The 15871-nt window shown below is 38.6% G+C and overlaps 3 protein-coding genes across 3 annotated transcripts; 1 reads left to right on the forward strand and 2 right to left on the reverse strand.

The window, feature by feature from the left end:
• Positions 1-1690: 1690 nt before the first annotated feature.
• LOC131368656 (SLC35A4 upstream open reading frame protein) lies at positions 1691-4339 on the forward strand. The gene is made up of 3 exons (XM_058414677.1): positions 1691-1763; positions 2363-2461; positions 3274-4339. Exons 1-3 carry the CDS (start codon positions 1749-1751, stop codon positions 3466-3468), a joined length of 309 nt encoding a protein of 102 aa, XP_058270660.1. The 5' UTR covers positions 1691-1748; the 3' UTR covers positions 3469-4339.
• Positions 4340-5956: 1617 nt separating this feature from the next.
• Positions 5957-9180, reverse strand: cd74b (CD74 molecule, major histocompatibility complex, class II invariant chain b). Its single transcript, XM_058416438.1, has 6 exons — positions 9021-9180; positions 8131-8297; positions 7794-7870; positions 7589-7613; positions 6991-7190; positions 5957-6357 (listed from the first exon to the last, which is right to left on the reverse strand). Exons 1-5 carry the CDS (start codon positions 9086-9088, stop codon positions 6991-6993), a joined length of 537 nt encoding a protein of 178 aa, XP_058272421.1. The 5' UTR covers positions 9089-9180; the 3' UTR covers positions 5957-6357.
• A 1984-nt stretch (positions 9181-11164) lies between these two features.
• Positions 11165-15462, reverse strand: rps14 (ribosomal protein S14). The gene is made up of 5 exons (XM_058416158.1): positions 15387-15462; positions 13788-13938; positions 12662-12823; positions 12005-12081; positions 11165-11272 (listed from the first exon to the last, which is right to left on the reverse strand). The coding sequence occupies exons 2-5, from the start codon at positions 13934-13936 to the stop codon at positions 11205-11207; spliced, it is 456 nt and encodes a 151-aa protein (XP_058272141.1). The 5' UTR covers positions 13937-13938; positions 15387-15462; the 3' UTR covers positions 11165-11204.
• Positions 15463-15871: the final 409 nt, after the last annotated feature.

Here is a 15871-nt window from a genome sequence, read left to right on the forward strand (position 1 = left end):
CTGGACCTGTTTGAGTCTAATATAAAATACATTTTTATTTTTTAAAGTTAAAATGACCCAAAAGACAGTTCCAATTTGTGTAGTGTGTGTGTATGTGTTTGTGTGCGTACCCTGGTCCACCTTAACTCGTTACACCATCTAAGGTCCGACATGCACCAGCCTCCGTTTGCGTCATCATGCTCGTCGTCACTGGGTTGCCATAGCAACGGCGGCTCCATCTCAAGCGTCGGTGTCAGTGTGGAGGACAGAAGCTACAGCACAACACCTCTCTCTCTCTCTCTCTCTCTCTCTCTCACTTATTTAGCTCACATCATCCTATATTCTAATTAGCGTTTAGAATTATTCACTTACCAAATTATTAATTAAAATAGCGAATGCGATTTTTTTCTAGATTCCATTATGAATTCGAAAATCAAAATATTACAAACGACCATTCGAAAGAAAACCGCATAGTATTTTGTGACATTGGATGGCTGGGTATCAAAAACTCATTCCAGACCATCTGAATCGAACTCAGAGTGCCTCACTCTCCCGCTCCGACAAGCGCAGCATCAATGTTGCCAGATCGCTGTATTTTCACTCGTCTGTTTTTTGTTTGCTTTTTGTTTTTCCCCTGTATGTGTTTATATTAATTAAATTAATCTCTATGAGACACGATTAATTTTTACACATATGCACACATACACACACATGCAATAAATTGAATAGGGAAAAGGTGGAAATAATCCAATAACTACTTAATATTACAGTAACATTCTTATTAGTAGTGTATTAGTGAGCACAGTGGTTATAGTTGCTGTATCTGGTTAATCCTGAGCAAACCATACTTTCATGGCTGCTTGGGATTTCTCTATGTTCTCTGGTTTCCTTCCACCTCGCAAAACATGTCAGTATGTAGATTGGATAAGATACATTGCCCTTAGGTGTGTGCTGAATGAGTGTGGGGATGTGTGCCCTGCAATGGACTGACTCTGGTCCTACTACACATCAAGTATTCCTGGGATGTCCACCATAACCATGATCTTAGTAAAAAACATTTTATTTAAAGTGAGGCATCAAGTGACTATTGAGTGAGTGAGTGAGTGAGTGAGTAAGTGAGTGTGTTTAAAACTATTCATGACTATCACTGCTGCAGCCATAAATATGATTGTTACCACTCTGTGATGATACTACATAAATAATTTATAACATGTAACATTATTCATTTGTGCATCAAACTGTGGTGCGAATTTGTTGTCCGTCAGTCATTTGAACGCTGCTTTTTCTGCTGTTTTCTTCTGTAGTGACACTATAATATTATTTGCACAAATAACCTACAATGCTTTTATAAGTTGCATACACTTGTATATTGTATTCTTCATGACTATCAGTGTGCTCAGGCACTTTATAAAATACACAATGTTTAACAAACCATGCATATCGGATCAAATGATCTGCTGTGGCGAGCCCAAACAGGGAGCAGCCGAAACAACAACAACAACAACAACAACAACAACAAACCTTGCATGTAACTTTACACATTCTTATTGTTGCTCAGGATTTTTAATCAGTATTGCAGTGAAAAACCTTCCAGCAAAGAGGGACTAAATCAGGAATCAAGCAGAAATGGGTGTGATTGACAACTGTCTAGATACAAATCCAATTCCATTTCTATTCAATAGGTTTAATTTCGACTGGCTTTCGAAACGCAATAGAAATTTCGGGGTTTTGTTCCAGATCTGGCAACCCTGACTAGCTGACACGCGAACATGGCGGACGACAAGGTTTGTTAATCTTTTGTAACTTTACTTAACTCTTTAATAATAAAAAATGTCTTCCTTTGCCAGCATTTGTGGCACGTATACTACATGATAGAACTATATATATATATATATATATATATATATATATATATATATATATAACTACATTCTGAAAATAACGATTCTTATGAACTTAAAGGTAACATTAACGTGTTTGTGGTGATTTCAATGTAACACGTTGTATTGATTCAACACCACTCAATTTCTAGATCTTTCTATAGCGTCTCAGTATTGGTTGTTTAAATGTTTATATTGTTTAAACATTTTCGTCTTTTGAGTCTTATTTGACACACCCTGTGCCTGCAGTGACTCACTGTAGGCCCATATTGTTCCACTTTGGTTTCTGTACATCTCAGTTGCAGTCCTATTGTGCTTGATGAAGCTTATGTAAGTTTTTGCATGAGTCTCTAAGTATATCACTTTTGTGTACTTCATCACTTCTGTGTACTGAAGCCGCAACGTTTATTGTCAGAAGTGACAGCAGGTCTGATGTCTGGAGCAGGTTTTCTGGTTCCTGGAGGGCTTTTCCCAGCTTACCTGTGTCATATTGTGTGTTTCAGGACCCTTTCAGGCAGCTGAGGGATCTAACGCTGCTTAAAGGTCAGCTGGAGGACATTCGTCGGCGAGTGGAGAGTGAGGTGCAGGATGGAGTTCCCCAGGTAAACCCAACGCTTGCTCAACTTAATTTGATGTTTTAACCTGCAGTTTGGACTAAACACTTCTTTTTTTATGCTTGTTGTTCTGTGATCTATCACTTATTTAATAATTTGGACTGTTTAGGCCAGGGGTGTCAAATTCATTTTAAATAACAGACTTAAAAAATCTGTTTAGTAGACCAGTAACATGTCAACGATACCTCTAAAACATATTTATTTACCTTCTTATACATCTTATGTCAGCAGTGGCTTGCTAATGAAAAATTATATTTATGTACGAATGATGTCATTTTTGACCTCTAATGTATTTGAACTAAAGTAAATCCTGGAAAAAACCGTGGAAGCAACAAACTAGCTGTCATTACTGATGTGTATAGTCAGTGTAACAGCTTTTATAAGCAAATAAATCTATATATCTATGCTGATTTATCGAAATCAACCACTAGTATAAACACTATAAGTCATTTAAAGGTATTAAGTGCTACTTCTTTTGACACTGTGCACAGCCATGTTCATTTGACGTCACTTGCTGAATTTGGAGGACCTCGGAGTCGAGGAGACCATCTTGAGTTTTTGACTTTTGTTGAATCTTTCAGTTCAATAGATCACAAGACGATTTTAAAGACGCCTAAATCCGTTGTTGGTCCAAATTAGAACCATGTGTCAAGCTGGTCCTTGCCTGTTTGTGTTGTTGTTGTTTTTTTATGTTGTCTGCAAAACATTGAAATCTGGATAAATTATGTTCTTAAACCGGTGCATCAATACAGACTGAAAAATGCTGAACCTAACATAACATATCTGTTGTTTTGTTTAAGGGTGGGAGTGTTCTGGGCTCTCCTTTCCTCAAGGGTTTCCTGGCTGGATATGTTGTAGCGAAGCTGCGTTCGTCAGCCATACTGGGCGTGCTCGTGGGAACTTGCACGGGCATCTATGCTGCACAGAATTACAACATGCCCAACGTCGAGCAGACCATCAAGGGCTACTTCAGCTCATTTAGAAAAAACAAATAGACGCTTTTCAGGAAGAATATGCAACCTCAAAAGTCTTTTCAGGAAGTCAGTCATCCAGTTTTAGAGCGACTGGCAACTCTAAAGCACCTTTAAAGAGACGTTACCTGGTTGGCAGTATGAAAGAAACGCACACTTGAAGCTCAGGTCTGTGTTTTCTTAAAGAGATGTACAGATGATTGTCAGCTTTCAGCGCACTCACTGATATTTAAGACAGTGAGCTAAACGTTATGATACTTAACTGGGACCTGACTAATAGAGAGGGCTTTTTTTCTAACATTCCAGTCAGTTGAAATTTGTACTGCAGTTTGGTTAAATTATTCACAGCATCTACTGTGTCACCGGGCTCTAATTACAGCACAGTCGGTGCTGATTTGAGCCTCTGAGTGTAGCAGCAGACGGGGTGATGACCAGGCATGTGAGTGCTGTGCACAAGCGTTACTACATTTCTGATGCTGGAAGCACATTTGCACATGATCCCTGCTGGTTGTATAAAATGGGAGAAAATTAAACAAAGGTACATGTACCAAAAAATAGTTATCAGGGTTCGAACCAGTTGACTGCTATGCAGTTGGATTATGTTTGCTGGCAAACCAAGCCAGACAAATCCAGTTCTAAAATCATGTTATGATTGTAAGTGCCATAGTCATTCATCTCTTATTCCAAGGCCAAAAGTAAAGCACTCGTTTTTTTTAATGTTCTGCCCAGTTGTGAATGTATTGTTCAATGTACCACCTTGTTTTAAAATCTTGTCTAGCATTACTTTTCTGTTACATCATTTACATCGACTTTATCCGTGCATATAAATCTGTTTGGTTTCAGGTTGCATCTTTTTTACTTCATGCCCATTTCTTTAGTAAAAGTGTGTTTCTGACTTTCTGATTTGTCTCACGTCTTATAATCTGTGTCATATTACATTTGAAAATAAATCAAGTGCTCTTAAAAGTATTATGATCGGATCCTGTAGAGTAAGCTAAAAACCTAAAGCAAGCAGTATCTGGGATGTCTAATGTGTGGTCAATGATGACCAGCTAAACACGAGGCAATAATTCATAATTCTTTCATAATTCTTCATTTAGATCTACGCTCTGTATACATGTATATTTGAATAGAAGCCAATCAACATCTATATGATGGTGGATATCAGCATCAGTCACCTTTGGAATGTAGTACTGCAGTGCAGAAAGAGCTTAAGCACATTACATCCTGATGCTTCTGTTTTGCTCACAGCAGTTCTGATAGGTGTTGCATGTTTTGCTTAGGGAAGGCTGAAATGCACGTGTACTGACGTCAACTTGTTTCCAAGGCAAAGGCAAAAATAGAAGAGAAAGAAGACTCCTATTTCCAGTTCCTGACATCCAACCTCTCCAGCTGGTATTTGACTGGTTTCCAGCTTTTTGCAGTAAATTTGGACTGGAAACTTTGCTAAGATCTGGCACACTAAAAATTTTTACAACTTGAGTGCACAGCTTTTTCTGTCATCATACACACCCAAGAGCTTGAATGAAATTCCAGTTCCTCTTGAAAGTTCCTGTTGAACTCCTTGTTCTTGTTCCACTTCCCCTTCTCTGTTTGCATGCTAAACGCTGAGCCAGCACACTTAAGAAGAACCTTCTCAAGCATGCTGTTAAAGCTCGAGCGTATATGAGTTTAAACGCTGACCTGCGCCATCCTACAGTCTGATCTCCAGCAGTACCGTGCAGCACGGCGTGATCTGCGGTGCCAGTGCTGAAACGGATCCACCGAGACGAAGCTTTAGTTTCCAACTCGGCTTCAGAGAAGCGCATATCATATCCTCTTCTGAAGCCATTAATCATCAGATACACACTAACTTCAAGGCTCAACTTCACACATATAGGATTAAATATTCATTTAATGTGAGATTTAAACCAGCTTAATATTTTGACTTAAATATAGACAAATGTTTCTATATATAATAAATACATACAAAAATATTTAAATTATGTGCTAGACATGGTGGTGTTCCTCTTAAATATATTTGAATGGAATCCCATTGCAGTATCCATCCATCCATTTATTTTCTATACTCGCTTTATTCCTAATTAGGGTCACGGGGATCTGCCTATCCCAGCACACATTGGGCAAAAGGCAAGGGTACACCCTGGACAGGTCACCAGTCCATCACAGGGCCACACACACTCACACTCACTCCTATGGGCAATTTAGAATTACCAATCAACCTAATGTACATGTTTTTGGACTGTGAAGGGAAACCGGAGTACCTGGAGTAAACCCACGTATTGCAGTATCATTTAGCTTAAAAGGTAATTTGCTTTAAAATGATATTATTGGGGGGAAAAGAAAGGCTAAGTTTGCTTTTCATTTATTTTCACTCAGAAATATACAGTTTTGTTTGATCATTAAATATTGCATGCTGTTAGACTAGAGAGAGAGATAGATTAAAAATATCAAATTCACACGTCTCATCGATCCTCTGCTGGTTCTTTGCACAATAAAACACACACACCCATTTTGTTAGTACAAATTTATTTTCACCAATTCTATTCATCCAAATTCATTACATATATCTGTTTAACTTCCTGCACTACTCATTGTTTTATCACACAGTGCAACTTAAAAGATGGAAAGTAGCAGATAGTAAGCATATTCTGTTAAAATATAATATTGAAAAGTCAGAAGAGTGTCTTGCAACTTGCCCATACTAACAGACAGTGTATCATGCTTATCATATGATGCTTAACAAGCTTTAACCTATATGATGCTTAACAAGCTTTAACTATCCCAAGAATGCTTTTAATAATGCTCATAATAGTTTCACACCAATTTTTATTTCTGAAAGGCAGAAAAATTAAATGGAAAAAGGATCCTCAGGTGGATATGGAGTCATTCCTCAGTTCTTATGGGCAGATTCTGGAAAAATTAGAAAGCCACTTAATACAGTGAAATATATTAGCAGTAAAATAACATAACATCTCACACTGTTGTTCATACTGAATGTTTAACAAATATATATATATATATATATATATATATATATATATATATATATATATATATTTTTTTTTTTTTTTTTTTTTATATATTGTTATTTCTGGAACAGCGGTTCTTAACCTTTTTTGCAAGTGCCACCTTCCACCCACCTTCTTCAACACTATTTTGGGAGTTCGGATTGATGGGTATAGATACATACAATATAAAACAGCTTCAAAGTTTCAGATCACTCACACAGTGGGATGGTTGGGCTTGGATAGAGGATGTGAGGCAGTAGAGGGTGGAAATGATCTTCAAACATGAGGTCTACAAAATCGCTTCCTGTCTATCCAGCCATGATGACAATAAACCACATACCGCTGATCTTCCAAGTTAATTCACGTCACCCAGAGGTGGAGCCGTTAACCAAATATTTTAGACACTCATTCAAAATAAAAATTTCTACGATTCCTCCATCCTCCCCTGCTGTCACTGCTTCACCCACAGGTTAAGAACCTCTGTTCTACTCATGAGAGCTCTACTCATGTTGCTTGATGTTTTCTTTTACATTACCTAGTTCATATTGGTGCACTGAGCACTGCCCTTCACCATAGAGTCACCCACTACAGCTCCGTTCTTGTCCACGCACCAGCACACTTCCTGCCAGCACTGCTCAGGCTGGTAGGCACCGAGTTCATCGCACTTAGGCTTGAATGATGGCAGAGAGACCTGGACCAGACCTGCAGCTTCCTGCTGGCACTTAGTCAGAGGTGCTGAGGAAAAACAACTCGATCATTTACACCTCTAGAGATCAGAGTATTTTACTTTATTTCTTTTAAACAATCCACAGAGTAATGTGATATTATCTGAGCAGTATCTACAAAATATAACTTTAGTCCAAAAAGCCCAAAGGGAAAGACATCGAATAAATAAATGACGTTTAAAAATGTCCACTATTTTGAGAGATATATTACATAATTATGTAAACTGAGGCCAGGTTACTTCCTTATATTCTTATATGGTTATATGACTGACTGTTGAAGTGACACCCATGTCATTAGGATTTTTATTTTCATTTTTCAATGACAAAAAGATAAAAATCCCACACAGGGTTAAACATAATATGAATGATCAGAAGAATAAAAGTGAATGTGGGAACAGTCTAACTTACATTTAGGAGTAGAATTGGATTCCACCTGGAAAATAAGTCAGAATATAAGATCAAAGCTTCTATTGTCTGCTGCGTATTAGACTGGATCTAAAACTGAATGGGATTCAGCCTGCCTTCTGAGTAGAGATGAAGTGAACTTTAGTTCCATCCTGCCACATAGTGGCAAAATTTTCTCATTACACATTTTGGGTGAAGTATCTTTTACCTTCGTATCGGAGTAGTCAGCAGCCATCAGACGTACGGAGCTCATGGGTACGGCCATCTTCATTGGAGTGCGATTAGCTGAAGAGAGAAGAGGAAGTGAAAGGATGAAAATCAAATTTTTGTTCTGTTTTAAATAATATACCTATGTTAATTTGTAATCTTAAAGTCAATGTCAGACATACAGAGTACCAAAAATATTAAAGGGGCGATAATTAACATTTGAGCTAAATTAAGCAAAAAAACGTTATTTAGGGAATGTTGCGTATGGATTATTTAACACCACTTTGGTACAAACTGTACACTAGATAAACCTCGGGTCAGTGTACGATGTGACTCACCCCTGGCCATGACGGACATCTCCTGCAGACGGTCCGAGCGTCTCTCCAGCATGCTGAGCTTCTCGCTGTGCTGGTACACAGAGTAGGCAGTGAAGGCCTGACCTGCGATGAGCAAAGTGGCCAACACTGTCAGTCCGGCCACCAGCAGTGCCTTCTTGTTGGAACCCCTGAGGCCGAAAGAGGAAAGAATTAGGATCACTTCTGTACAGAATTGTGAATGTGAACACAACATAACCAAAATGGTTCTGAATATACCCCTTTTTTCCCCTTTCTGCCTGCTCTAGCTATTAAATGTAACTGCGTAGTCGTCATATTCCAATCAAATTTCATCACATATCTCGGGTTCCTCTTCACTGCACATGTTAGTGTTTTCTTCTACCACCATTTGCGTTAAAGGCCTGAAGAGTTGATCAGGACATTTTTTATATTGTCTGTGACAGGAAGCTGAAATAATGTGCAAAATTAATTCACCTACAATTGCTTATACGTGCTTTGCCAGTATTTATGTTAGTAAGACTATAGAGAATGCTAAATAAATAAACTTTCTTAGCTGTTGTTGTTTAGGTCTGCAAACTTAAAAGCAACCTAGGAATTAGACTATGATTAGACTTTCAAATTACAGATTGCAAATATATATATATATATATATATATATATATATATATATATATATATATATATATATATATATATATATATATATTTACAATTTTGTGACAGTTTTTTTTTGGAGCATTCTGATATTGCTCTGCTCAAATTAATAGTAGAAAACAAAAACAAAACAAATAACGTTTCATCATAATTGTGTTTAATTAGATAACAGAATAAACAGATAAATATTTGTCAATATTATTTTTTTTATTATTTTTTTTAATAAATAAGTTTCTCACCCTGTTGAGGTCCTCAAAGTGATGGCAGGCTGATCATTTGGAGTAGCAACTAGGTGTTCCTCAGACATTTTTGGACAGTTTAATTCAATTCGCAGAGAAATCTCAACAGCCGGACAGAGAGAGTTTCTAGAACTGAAGCGGAGGTGATCAACACAAAAGAGGAAAGATTCCGAATTAGAATAAATTAATATTCATGAGCCATTCTTTTTTTCTGATTGGCTGTGCGGGTGCGACGTCATCAGTTGCTAGGAGCAGTCAGGATTCAATCAGCACCGCTTCTCTTCTACACCGCTACGGCGGTGCGACACTTTCACCTGTGCGAATGTGTTTTATGAGAGAAAATGAAAACAATTTATAATGGAGAAGTGGCTGTAAATGTGACCTAAAGTTTGACCTATATATATATATATATATATATATATATATATATATATATATATATATATATATGGAGAGAGAGAGAGAGAGAGAGAAATATTCAAAGGATGAATATGACCCTTTGGCTAGGTAGTAAGCAAGTTCATGTAGTTCAAAGGAAGGTGTTTAATGGCGGTCTTAAATCCTGAGGATTTTCACCATAGTCCTGACTGAATAGAATTTTTCTTAAAAATACAGTCATTAAAAGTTTAAGTTTAAGCCTCCTGGCCCAAACCGTGGGCCTGGAAAAACCTCTTGAACCTTTTTCTCTAGTCCGATATACACACAACAACTCAGGACAAGCATCCTGCACTCAAAAAAAGGGAACTAAAGAGTACCTTTCTTTGTTTCTGAGGTAGTGCCCTCAAGAGAACATCTTCTGTAGCCTTAGCACCTATCTTTTAGCGTGATAGATGCATTCAGTGTAGATCTTGCAACAGATTACAGTCATTTATGGATATCCATAACTATCACATTTGTGTTTATTCCCTTAAAATGTTGCCACCAAGTTGGAAGCATAGAATTGTGTAGAATGTCTCAGAACTCTATTTTCCTTCGATGGAACCAAGAAGCGCAAAATTGTTCCAGCATGACAATGGTCCTATGCACAAAGCAAGCACCATGAAGACATGGTATGGAGGTTAAGGTTAGAGAGGAAGAACCTCCAGTGTCCTGCACAGAGCCCTGACTCTGACTCAACCCCACTGAATATTTTTAGGATGAACTGAAACACCAACTGGACCCCAGACCTCATAACATCAGTGACTGATGTTCTTGTAGCTGAATGAAGACAAATCCTCACAGCCTTTCCATGAAGAGTTGGAGTTTATTATAACAGGAAAAGGGGAGTAAATCTGGAATCAGGGTGATCAACAAGCACATATGGGTTGGACAGACCGGTGTCTACCTACAGTTGGCCAGATGGTGTATATACTAAAAGGTAAAAAAAAAAAAATATATACACAACAAAAGATAGTCTTGAGACTATATGGTACTGAGATAATATGGTTTAAGCTAATCAGTGCAAAAATGCTAAAGCTCATGGGTCATAAATGCAAGCAGTAATAGTGAAACAAAAAGATCAAGTGTTCCACTTTAGAGCATTTTTCTATTTAACAAATTTCTCCAGATTTATCCTGTAGCCATTCAGAGCACATACACATTTCTTTTTTTATTCTCTCTCGCATTTAATCAGGAAATGTTTACGAAAGGACGTTTTGGCATTCCTCAGCTGCCGGCGTCATGCCCGAGACCAGCGTTCAGTCGAACCAGTTTGGCAAAGGCTCAAATTTTGCAACCAACACCCAGCAGTTGGTAGAAATTGCTGAATACCAAAAGCTTAATTATTCCACCTCTGGTCAGAGAAATGAAGAAATGGCAACATGGATAAAGGAAGTAAAAGTTTAAACCAAGCGTAACCACGGCTCATCAGTTCCTGTTCTGCGTTTTTCCTGTAAATGCCCGTCTCTATCCAAGCATGTTACTTGCTTTGAAATTGTGTCTGAGCAGTTAAAAACTCATTTAGTACAAGGGAAACATCTGTGCTGATGTTTCTATATTTAATTGAATGTTTAAGTAATTCAAGATAATTCGATACAAGTCTTATTTAGGCAACACATACAGTCCATGTAAATTTCACTTAAATAATAGTAAAAAGGAACTGGGAATGAGGATCGGTTCAGATTTTTTTCTGAAGGCTTGTACATAAGGAGACACGAGTCAAAAAGGACTATTTGACTTTTTATTCTGAAAAAAATCCATAACAGTTTACAGACGACGCCCACGGCGACCTCCCTTTCTGCGGGTGCTGTCTGATGGAATAGGGGTGACGTCCTCTGCAAGAAAGAAAAAGAGCCATAATCAAGATTTGCCCCTGCACTTCACAATACAGCTCAACAAGAAACAAAAACCCTGCACACACATTCTACCCTGACCTACATTCAATATGGAAACATATTTGACTCCAACCAGATCCGCTGGCTGAAACCTTTACCAGTTTAGTATAAACACCGCAAGTGTGTGAAAATTCCATGGTTACTTCCAAATGACTTAAGATTGTAAAGAGTTTTTAAATAAAGCTCGCTGCAGAACAAAATGTCAATGGAGTGGAGTTGGACCTGATCCAGCTGCTCGTACCAAGGTGGAGTCGAGCCAAAAGACTTTTGGGCTGGATAAGTGAAGTGTGTTTAATGGACTAGGTCCAGCTCACCCCCTGCACACTGGGTTCTGTAGCAACGGCTGGAAACGGTCCTTTATTTTATACATTTTACATGAAAACAATCACCACCAGCTTTGTACACTGTGTGAGGGGTATAAATGGTAAGCATTAACACAGTGCAGACATCTAATTATTTATATAAATGACCTATTAGCTAGAGGCAGTTTGTTCATAGCATTGACAGCAGGAAAAAAAAGGAACCAAATACTTTTGCCTTGTCAGCCATAAAGGCCAATTTTTTTAATGCACAGACAAGAGGATCACGAATGTCAGATTAATTTGGATCTGTCCTGTATTATCTTTATTGCTTCACTGTTTGTGTGAGAGAAAGAGACGGGCTTCAACCTACCGATGCGGCCGATCTTCATGCCAGAACGAGCCAAAGCCCTGAGAGCAGACTGAGCACCTGGTCCTGGAGTCTTGGTTCTGAATAAACAGTGTTTAAACAAAAAAGCATCAGATTTGAACATAAGGTCACACTGACTCTAAACTAAAATATATCCTTACTTGAGCTTTAAACATAACTATAATAGAATAGAAAAACCAATGGGCCAATTGTGTTTCACACAATACAGTGGCTTTTATACAAATCTGTGTATTGGCATTTATCTGACATGACAAACACACACAAATCAAACATCAAACTACAAAATACCTAAAGGCTGCAAAATAATTTATATAAATAAATTGACATTTAATGCGTTAGAAATGGAGTTACAATGACATCACTGATCTATTTCGACCTCTAGTGGGACAACAGACACTTAACAGCTGGCAATTTACCTGGTGACTACAGGAAATTAATTTTAAACCACTTTACTGGTTTATTTTGCAAAACTGCACACAACACTGGTCAAGCTGGTCACAGCTCACACTTCAGTCATCTAAATCATAGCGTTTAGATCAGTGCTTATGTTATGATCTACAAATGGTCAATATAACACCCTGCTCTACCATGAAGAAAATCCCTGTGCTTGATATAAACATCTGAGCTAAGGTTCCTCACCTGTTCCCACCGGTGGCCCTCAGCTTGATGTGCAGGGCGGTGATGCCAAGCTCCTTGCACCTCTGAGCCACATCCTGAGCAGCCAACATGGCAGCGTAGGGAGAGGACTCGTCTCTGTCGGCCTTCACCTTCATTCCACCGGTCACACGGCAGATTGTTTCTCTGCGGAGAGGAGAGGGTTCAGTTTGCTGAGAACTTAGACACTTTACACATCGCTATGAGAAACTGCAGTACTTCAAAATCAAACAGTGACACATCTGCATGCACCTTAATTTATCTACTAGAGAGACTGAATTATTTCCCGGAACCAAACTAAGATTCTTGTCTCCTTCTTAGACCATATGCGGCACTCGTTGGTTCTTATTTGCTTTATTGCCAAAAGAAATGATTAAACCCTTGTTGACAAAATAATGTGAACACCCATTGTCATAGGGTTTAATGATATTTGTGCATGCCACTGTGAAAAAATAATTGTGATCATTGATTTCTTTTTCCTTGCTATATATTGTCTAGGTTGGATTCCAGTATTAAACAGGTTGTGCTCAGGAGTGGTTAGTTTAAGATATTGTCGAAATGGGCGACTTCTCACACTTCCTAATGGGACAGATTGTGGGAGCCTGTTTAGCCGATTTAAACACACCTACCCATATTTTCAGTCCAAACAGTCTTCTCATGATTTGCCTGATTACAGCAAAATTCATACCAACACTTAAATTAAAACCCCACTCCAGGTAAACATGACCAAGCTCTATTTTCACCCTCCATCACTGCAGTTATATATACCACTGTGTGTAGTTATCTCTGATAATATCTGTAATTTGCATGCTGCCATTTTGTTCCCGTGTTTCATTTGGTACATTCTACAAGTCTGTGACTTCAACGACTATTTTAAATCTTCTACTACGTGAGAACATGCAAACCGAGTGTTCACTTGGAAAATACCAGAATCCCAAACTTAGCATCAGTGAAGGTATAAAAGTGTTAAAACCCCTCACCCTCAGACAGAAACCTGCCTATAGGTGAATGTTTATGTATTTAGACCAGGTTATGCAACACCCGAAAATGTAAGTCCCCCTCTATTTCTTGTAATCATGAGTCCAGTACGTCGCAGTAACCGGTGACTTACTTGCCGGAGAGATCAGTTACGTGCACGAATGTGTCGTTGAAGGATGCAAAGATGTGGCAGACACCAAAGACATTTTCGCCCTCAGCAACCTGAGGTCCCAGGCTGATCACCTGCTCCTCCTTCTTTTCCTTACCCTTACGTGGTGCCATTGCTGAAAGGAAAAAAACAAAACACACACTGTTACAAACCAAACAGGTTCCTAATCAGGATCATGCTCACACGTGTAGTTCATTAACATCCAAAACACCAAACACACACATCCCTGGTGTGTTATTGATCTATAAACCGTGTCATAACGTGAAGTAACCTTTGTGCATCACACCCCAGACACAAACGTGTTAAACACAAATTTAGTTTCTAATCCTAAATACTAGAGAACTTTAAACTATCTATAACGTTTGTAATAACATTTCAGAACATTGTGCTCTTCAAAAAGAGGTAAAGAAGCAAGTACAGGCAGGTTGGAATGGGTGGAGAAAGGTGTCTGGAGTTCTGTTTGATAGAAAAATGTCAGAGAGAATCAAGGGGAAGGTGTACAAGACAGTGGTGAGACAGGCCATGCTGTATGGTTTAGAGGCAGCATCACTGAGGAGGAGATGGGAGTCAGAGCTGAAGATGTTGAGGTTCTCTTTGGGAGTGATAAGGTTGGACAGGATTAAGAACGAGTACATCAGAGGGACAGCTCATGCTGGACGAAGTTAGGGAGGCCAGATTAAGATGGTTTGGACATGTCCAGAGGAGGGAGAGTGAGTATATCGGTAGGAGAATGTTGGACATGGAGCTGCCAGGCAGGAGGCAAAGAGGAAGGCCAAAGAGGAGGTACATGGATGGAATAAATGAGGATATGAAGCTAGTGGGTGCAAGTGTTGAGGATGCAGAAGACAGGAATAGGTGGAGAGAGATGAGTCGTTGTGGCGACCCCTGAAGGGAAGAAGTGCTCTTGACACAAACATATTACTTAGCATTTCCACACACGTGTTAAACACACTAATCTAGTTTCTAATCCTAAACACTGAAGACCTTTAATAAACTATCTATAACGTGTGTAATAACATTTATCCGAAAGATTGCGGTCTAGACACGAACATGCTAGTTAGCATTCACAAAAGAGACGTGCACGTTTGTTTCATTTCACAATTTGGGAATTATTATTGTAATATTATTGAAGTTTTTTAGCTTTAAACCCAAACGTCTCGGACACGTTTTATACACAATGACTGCAGCAGTAACACCACCAACATTAACGCAGCTACGCGTCTGATAAACACTCCACCACACAGCTAACACAGTAATGAATGATCAAATGTAAAAATATGAACAGTTATAAACTCCTATCTTCACCTAATTCTTGTTATTTTCTGTTAAACTGCAGTAAAGCGGGAGAGCTGAGCGCCACACTGTCCGGCCCTGAGCCGCTACAAACCCCCCGCTCCAGACCAACCATCTGTCTCAACTACACGCAAAATACTCACTCTTTTTCCATCAATATACCACAAAGGTGGTTTATTTTAACCTAAAGAACAAAATCACGCAGCAATTTCACAGACTTTTACTAAAACAAACATGGATTCGGAAAGATTTCGTATCAGCAATCTGTACCTCAGTATGTCTTCGATCGAGGCCGAAACAGGAAAGGAAGGATGATGCACTTCCGGGTTGAAAGATGACGCTGGAAACACGGAAGTGAACAAGAGACACGAATAAAAGTCTCGTAGACATAGAATAAAAGTCTCAACTTTTGCAAAACAAAATGGCGACTTTGCTTTTTATTACGCGTTTAAAATGATACATTTTACTCTTATATAAATGAACGAACATCAAACCTAGTTTACAGACAAATTAGCAGCATCTATGTGTGTGTCCATATTTCAGGGATAAACAAATACTGGTTACAAACACTTCTAAGAACTCACAAAGAGTTTTCCTTGCTAAATGGCTTTCAGCCCCTTTGAATCTCACCTTCTTCTAAACTGCTAACTTTTTGTTATATGTAAATAGCATTTAGTAAATAAATTTGCAGGTATACATTTGCAGAGAAGCAAAGGCTCTCGAATTGCAGACGTGTTTAACAGTCTGCTGCCACC

This window comes from Hemibagrus wyckioides, linkage group LG18 (assembly GCF_019097595.1).
Source record: "Hemibagrus wyckioides isolate EC202008001 linkage group LG18, SWU_Hwy_1.0, whole genome shotgun sequence".
In the NCBI taxonomy this organism is placed as follows: Eukaryota; Metazoa; Chordata; class Actinopteri; order Siluriformes; family Bagridae; genus Hemibagrus; species Hemibagrus wyckioides.

What these genes read in the sequence shown, in the direction of transcription:
- LOC131368656 (XM_058414677.1), top strand. An exon ending in TGCAGGATGGAGTTCCCCAG is followed by an intron (nt 2,462 to 3,273) that starts GTAAACCCAACG and finishes GTTTTGTTTAAG; the next exon opens with GGTGGGAGTGTTCTGGGCTC.
- rps14 (XM_058416158.1), bottom strand. Translation starts at nt 13,936, where the DNA reads ATGGCACCACGTAAGGGTAAGGAAAAGAAGGAGGAGCAGGTGATCAGC. An exon ending in AGGGCCACCGGTGGGAACAG is followed by an intron (nt 12,082 to 12,661) that starts GTGAGGAACCTT and finishes CTGTTTATTCAG; the next exon opens with AACCAAGACTCCAGGACCAG. An exon ending in CATGAAGATCGGCCGCATCG is followed by an intron (nt 11,273 to 12,004) that starts GTAGGTTGAAGC and finishes TCTTTCTTGCAG; the next exon opens with AGGACGTCACCCCTATTCCA.
- cd74b (XM_058416438.1), bottom strand. Translation starts at nt 9,088, where the DNA reads ATGTCTGAGGAACACCTAGTTGCTACTCCAAATGATCAGCCTGCCATC. An exon ending in GATGTCCGTCATGGCCAGGG is followed by an intron (nt 7,871 to 8,130) that starts GTGAGTCACATC and finishes TTCTCTCTTCAG; the next exon opens with CTAATCGCACTCCAATGAAG. An exon ending in CTGACTACTCCGATACGAAG is followed by an intron (nt 7,614 to 7,793) that starts GTAAAAGATACT and finishes CTTATTTTCCAG; the next exon opens with GTGGAATCCAATTCTACTCC.